We start from the raw sequence: 15,326 nt of genomic DNA, 5'->3' as shown, positions 1-15,326 counted from the left end.
GGGTAGGAGTCTTAGCTGTGTTGAAGAGCAGAGGGATCTTGGGGTCTGGGTCCATAGGACTCTTAAATCGGCCTCGCAGGTGGAGGATGTGGTCAAGAAGGCGTATGGTGTACTGGCCTTCATTAATCGAGGGATTGAGTTTAGGAGTCAGGAGGTAATGCTGCAACTTTATAGGACCCTTGTCAGACCCCACTTGGAGTACTGTGTGCAGTTCTGGTCACCTCACTATAGGAAGGATGTGGAAGCTATTGAAAGGGTGCAGAGGAGATTTACAAGGACGTTGCCTGGATTGGGAGGCATGCCTTATGAAGATAGGTTGAGGGAGCTGGGACTCTTCTCCCTGGAGAGACGAAGGTTGAGAGGCGACCTGATAGAGGTTTATAAGATGTTGAGAGGAATAGATCGGGTGGATTCGGAATAGATAGGATGGATTCTCAGAGGCTTTTTCCCCAGGCTGAAATGGTCGCTACGAGAGGACAGATTTAAGGTGCAGGGAAGCAAGTACAGAGGAGATGTTAGGGATAAGTTTTTCACTCAGAGGGTGGTGAGTGAATGGAATTGGCAGCCGTCGGTGGTGGTGGAGGCGAACTCACTGGGGTCTTTTAAAAGACTTCTGGATGAGTATATGGGATCTAATGGGATTGGGGGTTATAGATAGGTCTATGGCTTAGTAGGTATAGAAGTGATTGGCGCAACTAGTGGGCCGAAGGGCTTGTTTGTGCTGTAGTGTTCTATGTTCACCCGCCAAGGCCTTCTCATGACCCCTTCTGGCTCTCCTAATTTCCTTCTTAAGTTCCTTCCTACAAGTCATATACTCCTGCAGATCCCTAACACTACCTAGCTCCCTGAACCTTTTGCACGCTTTTCTTTTCTTCTTGACTAAATTCATTACAACTTTCATACATCCCTGTTCCTGTAATCTATCAAAACTTCCCTGTCTCACCGGAATGTTATCGTGCAGAACTCCCGACAAATATTCCTTGAAAATCTGTCACATTACTTCTGTACATTTCCCTGATGGCAGGAATAAGATTGCGGAGCCTTTAGCTTTGATCTTTGCATCCTCACTGTCCACGGGGATTGTGCCAGAGGACGGATAGTGGCGAATGTTATTCCTCTCTTCAAGGAAGGGAATAGGAATGACCCTGGTAATTATAGGCCAGTTAGTCTTACTTCAGTGGTCACTAAGTTAATGGAAAGGGTCCTGAGAGATAGGATTTATGACCATTTGGAAAGATGCAGCTTAATCCAAGATAGTCAGCACGGTTTCGTGAGGGGTAAGTTCTGTCCCACTAATTTGATTGAATGCTTCGAGGAGGTAACTAAGTGTGTGGGCGAAGGTAGAGCAGTTGATGTCGTATACATGGATTTTAGTAAGGTGTTTGATAAGGTTCCCCATGGTAAGCTCATGAATAAAGTAAGGAGGTGTGGGATAGAAGGAAATTTGGTTGATTGCATAAGTAACAGGCTGTCTCAGAGGAGACAGAGGGTGGTGATGGAGGGAAAATTTTCAGACTAGAGGCCAGTTACCAGTGCTGGGTCCTCTGCTTTTTGTGATTTTTATCAATGACTTGGAAGAGGGGGCCGAAGGGTGGGCTAGTAAATTTGGTAACGACACCAAGACTGGTAGTAATGGAAGAGGTAGAGGGCTCTTGCAGGCTGCAAAGAGACACTGATAGGATGCAGAGCTGGGCAGAAAAGTGGCAGATAGAATTTAACCCTGATAAGTGCAAGGTGATTCATTTCAGTAGGACAAACTTGAATGCGGATCACAGGGTCAACGGTAGGGTTCTGAGGAATGTGGAGGAACAGAGAGATCTTGGGGTTCATATCCACAGATCTCTGAAGGTTGCCACTCAAGTGGATAGAGCTATGAAGAAGGCTTACAGTGTGTTAACGTTTATTAACAGGGGGTTTGAGTTTAAGAGCTGTGGGGTTATGCTGCAACTATACAGGACCCTGGTGAGACCACATTTGGATTAGTGTGTGCAGTTCTGGTCACCTCACTATAAGAAGAATGTGGAAGCATTGGACAGAGTGCAGAGGAGATTTACCCTGATGCTGCCTGGTTTGGAGGGTAGGTCTTATGAGGAAAGGTTGAGGGAGTTGGGGCTTTTCTCTTCAGAGCGGAGGAGGATGAGAGACAATTTAATAGATGTTTATAAGATGAGGGGAATAGATAAAGTGGATGTGCAGAAACTGTTTCCTCGGGTGGACGTAGCTGTTACTATAAGGTTCATGGTGGGAGATATTGGAGGGATGTCCGAGGTAGATTCTTTACTGAGAGTGATTGGGGTGTGGAATGACTGCCTGCTGTGATAGGGGAGTCGGACACTTTAGGAACTTTCAAGCGGTTATTGGATAGGCACATGGAGCACTCCAGAATGATAGGGAGTGGGATAGCTTGATCTTGGGTTTGGACAAAGCTCAGCACAATATCGAGGGTCGAAGGGCCTGGTACTGTGCTGTACTGTTCTATGGTTCAAGTAAATTCTACTCCCACAAAACAGCTCCCTCTTTCCCCTTCTCCCACTCCATGACAGCAAATGTTTGAAAGCTCAAAAAGGGATAGGTTAGTAATGAAAAGTTTTGAAAGAAATTTGCTCCAAACAGACTTTCTGGCAGTAACTGTCCGTGAACTCTGCAGTATTTTAATTTACCCCATGCAACTTAGGCAATAATACTCAAAAAATGTGACTTCATATTCTTAACAGCAAAATCTGCATGAATTTGCATGAATGCAAATTAAACTCCAGGACAACAAATGCACTTTACGGTGACATATACACTGCAATGTAATAAAGTTAAAGTCAGGCCATTTCCAGAAAATGTGATTTATTCTATTGACAAAAATGCATTCTTACTATCAATGAGACTGGGAGGGGGTGAATCCTCCTCAGATCCAGGGCTCCGCTCCCGATATCTGCTTCCTGAGCTCCGCCTGCCTTCAATGGAATAGCTGCCTCTTCTTAATTCATTTAGAATCCGGCGGTCACGTTCTTCACACTCCCAGGCTTTATCTGCCCCTCCTCGATCCTTCTTGTGCCTCTTCCGGGAAGCTGTAAAAAACAGATTGTTTTTATTAAAGAAGTGAATCCTTTTGCATGGATGACTTTGCACTCCTTTTTTTTAAAATCATCACAACCAAGCGTCTCGAACATCAACTAGTTTACCTCAATACAACTAACTGGCACAGATGTTAACAGATTTTTAAATATTTGTTCGGGCTAGTCCAGCACTTATTGCTCACGAGCAGGTGGTGAGAGCCACCTTCTGAATTGCTGCAGTGTAGCTACACCCACAATTCTATTAGGATTTTAACCCAGCAACCATTTGAGTTATAAGGGGAGGCTGGGACTTTCTCTGGAGTGTAGGAGGCTGAGGGATGATGTTATAGGGGTCTAAAAAATAACGAGAGGTACAGATCAGCTCGATAGGCAATATCTTTTCCCAAAGGTAGGGGAGTCTAAAACTAGAGGGCATCGGTTTAAGGTGAGAGGGGAGAGATACAGAAGTGTCCAGAGGGACAATTTTTTCACACAGAGGGTGGTGAGCATCTGGAATAAGCTGTCAGAGATAGTAGTAGAGGCAGGTACTATTTTGTCTCTTAAAAAGCATTTAGACAGTTACATGGGTAAGATGGGTATAGAGGGACATGGATCAAATGCAGACAATTGGGATTAGTTTAGGGGTTTAAAAAAAAAGGGTGGCATGGACAAGTTCAGTCGAAGGGCCTGTTTCTATGCTGTAAACCTCTATGATTCCATTAACATTGAAGAAACAGCAATGTATTTCCAAGTCAGGATGGTGAGCGGCTTGGAAGAGCTTCCAAATGGGGGAATTCAGTGATGGCAATTCCACTGAATGTCATAGGGCAATGGTTAGACCCTGCTGATCTTACTGTGCCCACCCCAGACCAATGCCAACATCTCCACATCATCACTATTTAAAAGGGAGAGAGCGTGATCGGAGAATGACAGGCCTATTTGTTGCTTTTTTTTTTAAATCTTTTACGAAATGTGGGCATTGCTGGTTAGAACATAGAACATTACAGCGCAGTACAGGCCCTTTGGCCCTCGATGTTGCGCCAACCAGTGGAACCAATCTAACGGCCCTCTAACCTAAACTATTCCAATGTTATCCATATGCCTATCAACTGACCATTAGAACGTCCTTAAAGTTGGCGAGTCCACAACTGCTGCAGGCAGGGCATTCCACGCCCTTGCTACCCTCTGAGTAAAGAACCTACCTCTGACATCCGTCCTATAACTACCACCCCGTAATTTAAAGCTATGACCCCTCGTGTTAGCCATCACCATCCAAGGAAAAAGGCTCTCACTGTCCACCCTATCTAACCCTCTGATCAACGTGTACGCCTCAATTAGGTCACCTCTTAACCTTCTTCTCGCTAACAAAAATAACCTCAAGACCCTCAGCCTTTCCTCATAAGACCTTCCCACCACACCAGGCAACATCCTGGTAAACCTCCTCTGCACCCTTTCCAATGCCTCCACATCTTTCTTATAATGCAGCGACCAGAACTGTACGCAATACTCCAAGTGCGGCTGCACCAGAGTTTTGTACAGTTGCAACATGACCTCACGGCTCCGAAATTCAATCCCTCTACCAATAAAAGCTAACACACCATACGCCTTCTTATCAACCTGGGTGCCAAGTTTCAGGGATCTATGCACATGTACACCGAGATCTCTCTGCTCATCCACACTACCAAGAGTCCTTCCATTAGCCCTATATTCTGTAATCATGTTACTCTTACCAAAGTGAATCACCTCACACTTTTCCGTATTAAACTCCATTTGCCACCTCTTGGCCCAGCTCTGCAGCTTATCTATGTCCCTCTGCAAACTGTGACATCCATCCTCACTGTCTGCAACTCCTCCAACTTTGGTGTCGTCAGCAAATTTACTAATCCATCCTTCTACACCTTCAACTAGGTCATTTATAAAAATGACAAATAGCAGTGGCCCCAAAACAGATCCCTGAGGTACACCACGTGCAACTGAACTCCAGGTTGAATATTTCTCATCAACCACCACCCTCTATCTTCTATCAGCTAGCCAATTCCCGATCCAAACTGCTAAATCACCCTCAATCCCATGCATCTGCATTTTCTGCAGTAGCGTACCATGGGGAACCTTATCAAACGCTTCACTAAAATCCATATACAGGCAGCAGTGCTAACCACATTGCCACCCATCTTCGGTAAATTGCTGCAGTGCATCTTGCTTATAGTATACACTGTTGCTAATAGCGCCGATGGTAGAGGGGGCAGATGTAGTGCCAATCAAGCAGGCTACTTTGTTCTGGATGATGTCGAACTTGGTTGTTGGAGCTGCAATCATCCAGGCAAGCGGGGAGCAATCCACCATACTCCTGACTTAAAGAATAGTGTAGCACAGGGACAGGATCTGTGGCCCTCCAAGCCTGTGCCGATTGTGATGCCCTATCTGAACTAAAGAAGAATCTGTCCACCCTTACTCGGTCCGTATCCCTCAATTTCCTCCCTATTCATATACCCATTCAGATGCCTCTTAAATGTTGCTAATGTGCTTGCTTCCACCACCTTCTTTTCGATTTTCAAGTTTGCTGACAACACCACGTCGGATCTCAAACAATGACGAGACAGAGTACAGGAATGAGACAGAGAATCTGGTGAACTGGTGCAGCAACAATAATCTCTCCCTCATTGTCAAAATGAAGGAGATTGTCACTGACTTCAGGAAGTGTAAAGGAGAACGTACCCCTGTCTACATCAATAGGGACAAAGCAGAAGGGGTTAAGAGCTTCAACTTTTTAGGTGTCCAGAGCATCCTGGTTCCCCCCATGCCAACACTATAGTTAAGAAAGCCCACCAACACCTTTACTTTCTCAGAAGACAAAGGATATTTGGCATGTCAGTTGCGTCTCTCAGCAACTTTTACAGATGCACCTTAGAAAGCATTCTTTCTGGTTGTATCACAGCTTGGTATGGCTCCTGTTCTGCTCCAGACCACAAGAAATTACAAAAGATTGTGAATGTAGCCCAATCCATCATGCAAACGAACCCCACATTCACTGATTCTGTCTACGCTTGACTCAGAAAAACAGCCAGCATAATTAAGGACCCCACACATCATGGACATTTTCTCTTGCACCTTCTTCCGTTGGGAAGATGATACAAAGGTCTGCGGTCACATACCAACCAGTTTCTTCCCTGATGTCAGACTTTTGGATGGCCTTACCTTGCATTAAGTTGATTTTTCTCTCCACCCTAGCTATGACTGCAGCACTACATTCTGCAGGCTCTCATTTCCTTCTCTGTACAGCGCACAAGAAACAATGCTTTTCACCGCATATTAATACATGACAATAAATCAAATCGTGCATCAAAAGTAAGAGTCAGAGGTTTACAGTATGGAAACAGGTCCTTTGGCCTAACTTGTCCATGCCATCCTTTCTTTTTTAAAACCCTAAGCTAATCCCAATTTCTCGCATTTGGCCCATATCCCTCTATACCCATTATAACCATGTAACTATCTAAATGCTTTTTAAAAGACAAAATTGTACCCTCCTCTACTACCTCTGGCAGATTGTTCCAGACACTCACCACCCTCTGAAAAAATTGACCCTCTGGACACTTTTGTATCTCTCCCCTCTCACCTTAAACCTATGCCCTCTAGTTTTAGACTCACCTACCTTTGGGAAAAGATGTTGACTATCTAGTTGATCTGTGCCCCTCATTATTTTACAGAATGGAACGGAGTTTAACGCAGAAAAGTGTGATGATTCACTTTGGAAAGAGAAACGGGAGTACAGAATATAGGGCTAACGGAAGGACTCTTGGTAGTGTCGACGGGCAGAGAGATCTCGGTCTACATGTGCATAGGCCCTTGAAAGTTGGCACCCAGGTCATTTCCCAGTACTAGGTCCAATATAGCCCCCTCTCTAGTTGGGCTATCTATATAGGTTCTCTGGAACAATTTCTATACGCATTTTACAAATTCCTCCCCGTCCAGACCCCCAACTCTAAGCACTTTCCAGTCTATAGCAGGGAAATTAAAATTTCCCACTACAATAACTATATTTTTTCTGCACCTATCCAGAATCTCCTTACATATCCGTTCCTCCGCTTCCCGTGGGCTGTTGGGAGGCCTGTACTATACCCCCAGCATAGTGATTACACCCTTCCTGTTTCTGAGTTCCACCCACAGCAACTCATTACATGACCCCTCTAAATTGTCCACCCTCTGCACCACTGTAATATGCTCCCTAACTAATATCACTACTCCCCCACCTCTTTTAGCCCCTCCCTTAGCAATTAGAGATGCAATTGTATAGAGCGTTGATGAGGCCACACCTGCACACCAGTATTGTATTCAGTTTTGGTGTCCTTACCTGAGGAAGGATGTTCTTGCTATAGATGGAGTACAGTGAAAGTTTACCAAGCTGATTCCTGGAATGACAGGTCTGACATATGAGGAGAGACTAAACTGGTTAGGATTATATTCAGTAGAGTTTAGAAGGGCGAGAGGAAATCTTGTAAAAACTGATATAATTCTAACAGGGTTAGACAGGGTAGACTCAAAGAATATTCCCAGTGGTGGGGGAGTCCAGAACTAGGGGTCATACTTTGAGGATAAGGGGTAAACCTTTTAGAACTGTGGTGGGGAGAAATTTCTTCACCTAGAGGGTGGTGAATGTGTGGAATTCACTACCACAGAAAGTAGTGGAGGTCAAAATGTTGTTTGATTTCAAGAAGAAATTAGATATAGCTTTTGGGGCTAAAGGGATCAAGGGATATGCCGGCATCCAGGATATTAAACTCATAATGAATGATGGAGCAGGCTCGAAGGGCCAAATGGCATACTCCTGCTTCTAGCTTCTGTGTTGCTATTATGAGGAACATGGACAAGGTGGGTAGGGAGCTGCCGTGCCACTTAGTTGAAGCGCCAGTCATGAGTGGACACGAGTTCCAAAGATGTGCGGGTTAGGTTGATTGATGCTAAAAAAGGAATTGCCCCTTAAGTGTCTTGAGATGCGCAGGTTAGAGAGATTAGTAGATTATACAGGGGTAGGGCCTGGGTGGGATTGTTGTTAGTGCAGACTCGATGGGCCAATGGCCTATTTCTGCACTGTAGGGTTTCTATGATCTCCAAGTTCAAGGTCAGGACAGGCAGTTTACAAGGGATGTGAGGAAAATCTCTTTTTATCCAGAGAGTGGTGACAGATTAGGAGAGTAGGCAAAGAGGCAGACGGAATACAACATGAAAAAGTGTGAGGTTATGCACTTTGGAAGGAGGAATGGAAGCATTTTTCTAAATGGGAAAATGCTTCAGAAATTTGATATACAAAGGGACTTGGGAGTTATTGTTCAAGATTTTCTGAAGGTTAACGTGCAGGTTCAGTCAGCAGTTAGGAAAGCAAATGCAATTGTAGCATTCATGTTCAGAATGCTACAATTCAGATACCTGCTCAGAACATAGTTTCACAAAAAAAAACACACAGACAAACCCAGCAGGTCTGACAGCAGCTGTGGAAAGAGAAATGGGGTTCATGTTATAAGTCCAGTATGACTTGTCTTTATAAGTTCCAAAAAAGAATGATATTGGAGTCAAAACTACTATTCTTCTCTTTTTCCACCAATGCTGCCAGACCTGCCAAGCTTTTCCAGCATTTTCTGTTTTTATTTTCAGATTTCAAACCAGTATTGTGCTTTTATGCTTTCACAACTCTTCATTTGTCCTTTGCTCTGCTTTTTCAGCTTACTCAAACAACAACAGCAGCGCTACTTACATTCAAAGTCACTGTCATTGTCACCCTCATCTGAGCTGATTTCTGCATAGTTTGGCTTCTCCTTCACAGTACTGCGTTTTCGTTTGTTCATCTTGACACGCTCGCAGAGCGGCATTGTCGATTCAATCTCAGCAAGGAGATCAGGTGGAAGCTCCTTCAGCACCGATTGGTCAATACCACCTATTGCAAAAGAATAAAAATAACTGCAAATATCTGAAAATTTACTGATTAACAAGATTTTACAGCACAGATGATCATAGAACATATCAGCACAGTACAAGTTCTTCAGCCCTCGATGTTGTGCCGAGCTATGTTCGAGCCCAAGATCAAGCTATCCCACTCCCTATCATTCTGGTGTGCTCCATGTGCCTATCAATTAACTGCTTGAAAGTTCCTAAAGTGTCCAACTCCACTATCACAGCAGGCAGTCCGTTCCACACCCCAACCACTCAGTGAAGAATCTACCTTGGACATCCCTCCTATATCTCCCACGATGAACCTTATAGGTATGCCCCCTAGTAACATCCACATCCACCCAAGGAAACAGTGTCTGCACCTCCACTCTATCTATCCCCCCCCCATCATCTTATAAACCTCTATTAAGTCACCTCTCATCCTCCTCCGCTCTTGAGAAAAGCCCTAGCTCCCTCAACCTTTCCTCATAAGACCTACCCTCCAAACCAGGCAGCATCCTGGTAAATCTCCTCTGCATTCTCTCCAATGATTCTACATCCTTCTTATAGTGAGGTGGCCAGAACTGCACACAATATTCCAAATGTGGTCTCACCAAGGTCTGGTGTAGTTGCAGCATAACCCCATGGCTCTTAAACTCAAACCTCCTATTAATAAATGCTAACACACTATAAGCCTTCTTCACAGCTCTACCCACTTGAGTGGAAACCTTCAGAGATCTGTGGATATCAACTCCAAGATCTCTCTGTTCCTTCAAATTCCTCAGAACCCTGCCGTTGACCCTGTAATCTGCATTCAAGTTTGTCCTACCAAAATGAATCACCTCGCACTTATCAGGGTTAAACTCCATCTGCCACTTTTCGTCCCAGCTTTGCATCCTATCAATGTCTCTTTGTAGCCTACAAGAGCCCTCCACTTCATCCACTACTCAAATCTTGATGTCATCAGCAAATTTGCTAACACACCCTTCAGCACCCCCTTCCAAGTCGCTGACAAAAATCACAAATAGCAGAGGACCCAGCACTGATCCCTGTGGTACACCGCTGGTAACTGGCCTCCAGTCTGAAAATTTTCCCTCCACCACCACCCTCTGTCTTCTATGAGACAGCCAGTTACTTATCCAATTGACCAAATTTCCTTCTATCCCACACCTCCTTACTTTGAGCCTACCATGGGGAACCTGATCAAACCCCTTATTAAAACCCATGTATGTGACATCAACTGCTCTACCTTCATCTACAGGCTTAGTTACATCGTCAAAGAATTCAGTCAAATTTGAGAGGCAGGACTTACCCCTCACAAAACTGTGCTGACTATCCCGGAGTAAAGTGCATTTGATCCATTTGTCTATGCCCAAGTTTATAGTGAGCCATAAGCCGCCTCTGATCCAATTTAAATCATTTACTGTCAGTCATTTAATTCTGGATTCTAAACTACTCATAAGTAATTACATCAAAATAAGGGTGACTGTGCATTATGTGAATGCATAGAGTATAGTAAATAAGATTGGGGAGTTACAGGCACATGTGGAAATATGATGGCGCTGTGATAACCGAGATCTGGCTCAAGGAGCGGCAGGACTGGCTGTAAAACATTCTTGGACACAAGGTGTTCAGAAAAGATAGATGATAAAGTAATACAGCACGGAGACAGGCCCTTTGGCCCAAGCTTTCCATGCCTACCAATGACAGGAAAGAATGGGGGAGTAGCAGCAGTATTGTGTAGGAGGACTACTAATGTACTAGAGAAAGAGGATGCTCAAGGATTCAAGGGCAGAATCCTTATAGTTAAGAAACAAAAAGGATGCAGTTACATTGCTCAGTGTCGTCTGCAGACTGCTGACTATGAGATGGAAGGAGAAGATTAAGTCTGCAGAGAAATTAGAGAAGTGCAAACATAAAGAGAGTAGATATAATGGAGGACTTTAATTACTTGAATGTAGACTGGGACAGTGGTAAAGTAAAGAGCAGAGATGGGCCAAAGTTCCTACAGCCTTTCATGTCCAACAAGGAAAGATGCACTGTTGGAACTAGCTCTTGGAAATGATGTGGGCCAAAGTCGATCAAGTATCATGGAAATCATTTAGAAGACAGTGATCACTGCATTGGAAGTTTTAGGGTAATGGTAGAACATTGAACATTACAGTGCAGTACAGGCCCTTCGGCCCTCAAAGTTGTGCTGACCTGTGAAAGCAATCTAAAGCCCGTTTAACCTCCAATATCATCCATATGTTTATTTAAATGTCCTTAAAGTTGGCGAGTCCACTACTGTTGCAGGCAGGGCATTCCAAGCCCTTATTACTCTGAGTAAAAAACCTATCTCTGACATCTATCCTATATCTATCACCCCTCAATTTAAAGCTATGTCCCTTAATGCTAGCTATCTCCATCTGAGGAAAAAGGCTCTCACTGTCCACCCTATCTAATCCTTTGATCATCTTATATGCCTCTATTAAGGTAGAGGAGGAAAACAGGCAATCGAGCGCAATAATAATTAACTGGGAGACAGCCAACTTCAAAAGGAGCAAGAACATGGCTCAGTTAGACCAAAATGAAAGGTTGTCAGGAAAGACTAATTGAACACCTTCAAAACAGAAATGGTCCGTGCACAATCAAGGTATATTTCCTTAAAAGGGAAGATAGGATGAACAAATCCAGAGCCCCTGGGTGAAAAGGGAGATAGCAATTAGGATAGGAAGTCATAATAGGTCTGCAGCATAGAAAAAGACCCTTTGCCCCACTGCATTGATACTGGTCAAAGATAAACCACCCACCTACTCTCAACCTATTTTCCAGCACTGGGTCCACAGCCTTGTATGCCTTTACATCACAAGTGCATATCTAAATACTACTTAATGTTATGAGATCTCTGCATGCACCAACCTGTCAGACAGAGTTCCAGATTCCCACTACCCTTTGGGTGAAAAAGGATTTCCTCACATCCCTCTAAACTGCTTGCTCCTTACCTTAAATCTATACTCCTTAGTTATCGATCCCTCCACCAAAAGGAAAAGTTCCTTCCTTGTCTACTCTATCTTTGTCCCTCATAATTTGATACATCTCAATCGAGTCTCCCCTCAGTCTGCTCTGTTGACAAAAACAACCCCATTTTATTCAATCTCTCTTAGAATATAGAACATAGAATAGTGCGGCACAGTACAGGCCCTTCGGCCCTCGACTTTGTGCCGAGCCATGTCCAAACCCAAGATCAAACTATCCCACTCCCCACCACTCTGGTTCATAACAAAAAACTCCCGATCATTCTGGTTCATAAAAAACTTTCCAGTCCTGGTCACCACAGTACCAGAAAGATATGGAAGCTTTGAAGAGAGTGCAAAGGTGGTTTACCCCGATGTTTCCTGGTTGAGAATATGAGGAGGTTGAATAAATTAGGATTACTTTCACTGCAAAAACAGAGGCTGAGGGGAGACCTCAGAGGTCTATAAAATTATGAGATGCATAGACAGGGTGGCAGTGTCAATTACATGGAGGCACAGGTTCAAGGTGAGAAGGGGAAAATTTAAGGGAGATGCAAGGGTAAAGTTTTTCACCCAGAAAGAGCTGGGAGCCTGGAACGTGCTGCCGGAGGTAGTGGTGGAAGTAGACACATCAGCATCATTTAAGAGGCATCTGGATGGATACATGAATAGGGAGGGAAGAGAGGGATACAGACCAAGGAGGTCTTCTGCCAGAAGACTTTTTTTTTCAGTTAAGTTAGAGCATCATGATTGACACAGGCTGGAAAGGCCGAAGGCCTGTTCTTATACATCCTGGAAAATCTCCTCCGCGCTTTTTCCAATGCCATCACATCTCTCCTATAATGTGGATCCCAGAACTGCACACAATACTAGCTGTGGCCTAACCAACGTTTTACTTTGTTTCAGCATAATCTCCCTGCTCTTAAACTCTATGCTTCAGATAATAAAGGCCAGTATACCAGATGTCTTCTTAACCAGGAAGGGGAAAATATACTTATAATAAATGCCAGGTAGAAAATACAGTTTAAAAACCAAGAGAAATACAGAAGATGCGGCGGCGGCGGGGGGGGGGGGGGTTTGAAAAACAGAGTAAAGAATTATGGGAAAAGGCTGGCAGCCAACATGCAGGAAAATCCTAAAGTTTCCTGTGGCACAAAAAATGAGTTCAAGTTTAGTTATTAGTGTCATGTGCGCTCTGGTTTCCTCCCACTGTCCGAAAGATGTGCTGGGTTGGCTACACTGACCATGCTAAATTCTCCCTCAGTGTACCCAAACAGGCGCCAGAGCGTGGCGACTGGGGCATTTTCACAGTAACTTCATTGCAGTGTTAATGTTTCTGTGAAAATTCCCTAGTTGCCACACTCCAGCGCCTGTTCGGATACGAAATACTGAGGACACATACCAACCAACCAAAGAACAGCTTCTTCCTTGCTGCCATCAGACTTTTGAATGGACCTACCTTGCATTAAGTTGATCTTTTTCTACACCCTGGCTTTGACTGTAACATACATTCTGCACTCTCTCATGGTAGCACAGTGGTTAGCACTGCTGCTTCACAGCTCCAGGGACCTGGGTCGATTCCTGGCTTGGGTCACATTCTCCCTGTGTCTGCATGGGTTTCATCCAGGTGCTCCAATTTCCTCCCACAGTCTAAAGATGTGCGGATTAGGTTGCTTGGCCATGCTAAAATTGCCCAAGTGTTCTGAGTGTGTAGGTTGGAGGGATTAGCGGGTAAATATATAGGGATATGGGGGTAGGGAATGGGTGGGATTGTGGTCGGTGCAGACTCGATGAGCCAAATGGCCTCTTTCTGCACTGTAGAGTTTCTATGATTCCCTTCTCTACATACAGTATGCTTTGTCTGTATAGTGCGCAAGAAACAATACTTTTCACTGTTTGTTAATAATAAAAAATCAAATCAAGAGTATATCGAGGGAGAATTTAACATGGCCAATGTGTTGTTGCAATTATACAGGGCCTTGATGAGGCCACGCCTAGACTACTGTGTGCAGTTTTGGTCTCCTTTTCTGAGGAAGGATGTTCTTGCTCTCGAGGGAGTGCAGCGAAGGTTTACCAGGCTGATTCTGGGGATGGCAGGACTGATGTATGAGGAGAGATCGACTAGGTTAGGATTGTTTTTGCTGGAGTTCAGGCAAATGAGGGGGCTCTCAAGAAACTTATAAAATTCTAACATGACTATACAGGGTAGATGCAGGGAAGATCTTCCTGATGGCGGGGGTGTCCAGAACCAGGAATCACAGTCTGAGGATTCAGGGTAGACCATTTAGGACGGAGGTGAGGAGACATTTCATCAACCAAACAGTGGTGATTCTGTGGAATTCATTACCACAGGAAGTAGCTGATGCCAAAACAATGAATGTATTCAAGGAGGCGGCTGGATGTAGCACTTGGGGTGAATGGGATCAAAAGGTTAAGGGGAAAAAGCAGGATTAGGCTATTGAATTGGATAATTAGCCATTATTGTAATGAATGGTGGAGCAGGCTGGAAGGGCCAAATGGCCTCCTCCTGCTCCTATCTTCTGTGTTTTCCATATTTCTTTCAACCAATAAGCTAGTCCCAATTGCCTGCATTTGGCCCACATCCCTCAATACCCATCTTACCCATGTAACTGTCTAAATGCTTAAAAGACAAAATTGTATCCACCTCTACTCTAATCTTTAACAGCTTGTTCCAGACATTCGCCACTGTGTGGGGAAAAATTGTCCCTCTGGACCCTCTCTCACCTTAAACCTACGCCCTCTATTTTATACTCCCCTACCTTTAGGAAAAGATATTGACTATCCACTTGATTTATGACTTTCATTCGGGTGGCACGGTGGCACAATTGTTAGCACTGCTGCCTCATAGCGCTAGGGACCCAGGTTCAATTCCGGCCTCAGGTCACTGTGTGTGTGGAGATTGCACTTTCTCCACGTGTCTGCGTGTGTTTCCTCCAGGTGCTTTGTTTCCTACCGCAGTCCAAAGGGTGGGTAACATTGATTGGCCATGCTAAATTCACCCCATATCAGAGGGATTAGCAGGATAAACGTGTGTGGCTGCAGGAAAAGGGCCTGGGTGGGATTGTGCTCGGTGCAAACTCGATGGGCCAAATGGCGTCTTTCTGTGCCGTAGGGATTCAATGATTCTATTATTTAATAGACCTTTACAAGATCACCCCTAAGCCTATTACTCTCCAGAGAAAAAGGTCCCAGTCTATCCAGCCTGTCCTTATAACTCAATCCATCAAGTCCTGGTAGCATCCTAGTAAATCTTTTCTGCACTCTTTTTAGTTTAATAATATTGTTCCTATAATAGGGTGACCAGAATTGCACACAGTATTCCAAGTGCGGTCTTACCAATATC

General features: G+C 44.3%; 1 protein-coding gene across 5 annotated transcripts in view; it reads right to left on the bottom strand.

The window, feature by feature from the left end:
* nipblb (NIPBL cohesin loading factor b) overlaps positions 1 to 15,326 on the bottom strand; it is a 600,450-nt gene that overhangs the window by 330,024 nt on the left and 255,100 nt on the right. For all 5 annotated transcript variants that reach the window (XM_080189563.1, XM_080189568.1, XM_080189564.1 and 2 more), the window contains 2 exons: positions 8,794 to 8,973; positions 2,865 to 3,059 (listed from right to left, as the gene is read on the bottom strand). In XM_080189563.1, the coding sequence (XP_080045689.1) occupies positions 2,865 to 3,059; positions 8,794 to 8,973 (375 nt within the window). The remainder of the gene's footprint in view (positions 1 to 2,864; positions 3,060 to 8,793; positions 8,974 to 15,326) is intronic.

Source organism: Carcharhinus amblyrhynchos, chromosome 5, assembly GCF_965287045.1.
Source record: "Carcharhinus amblyrhynchos chromosome 5, sCarAmb.v2.hapA, whole genome shotgun sequence".
In the NCBI taxonomy this organism is placed as follows: Eukaryota; Metazoa; Chordata; class Chondrichthyes; order Carcharhiniformes; family Carcharhinidae; genus Carcharhinus; species Carcharhinus amblyrhynchos.
The sequence above is the reverse complement of the archived record's forward strand: the minus strand, read 5'-3'. Positions and strand labels throughout refer to the sequence as shown.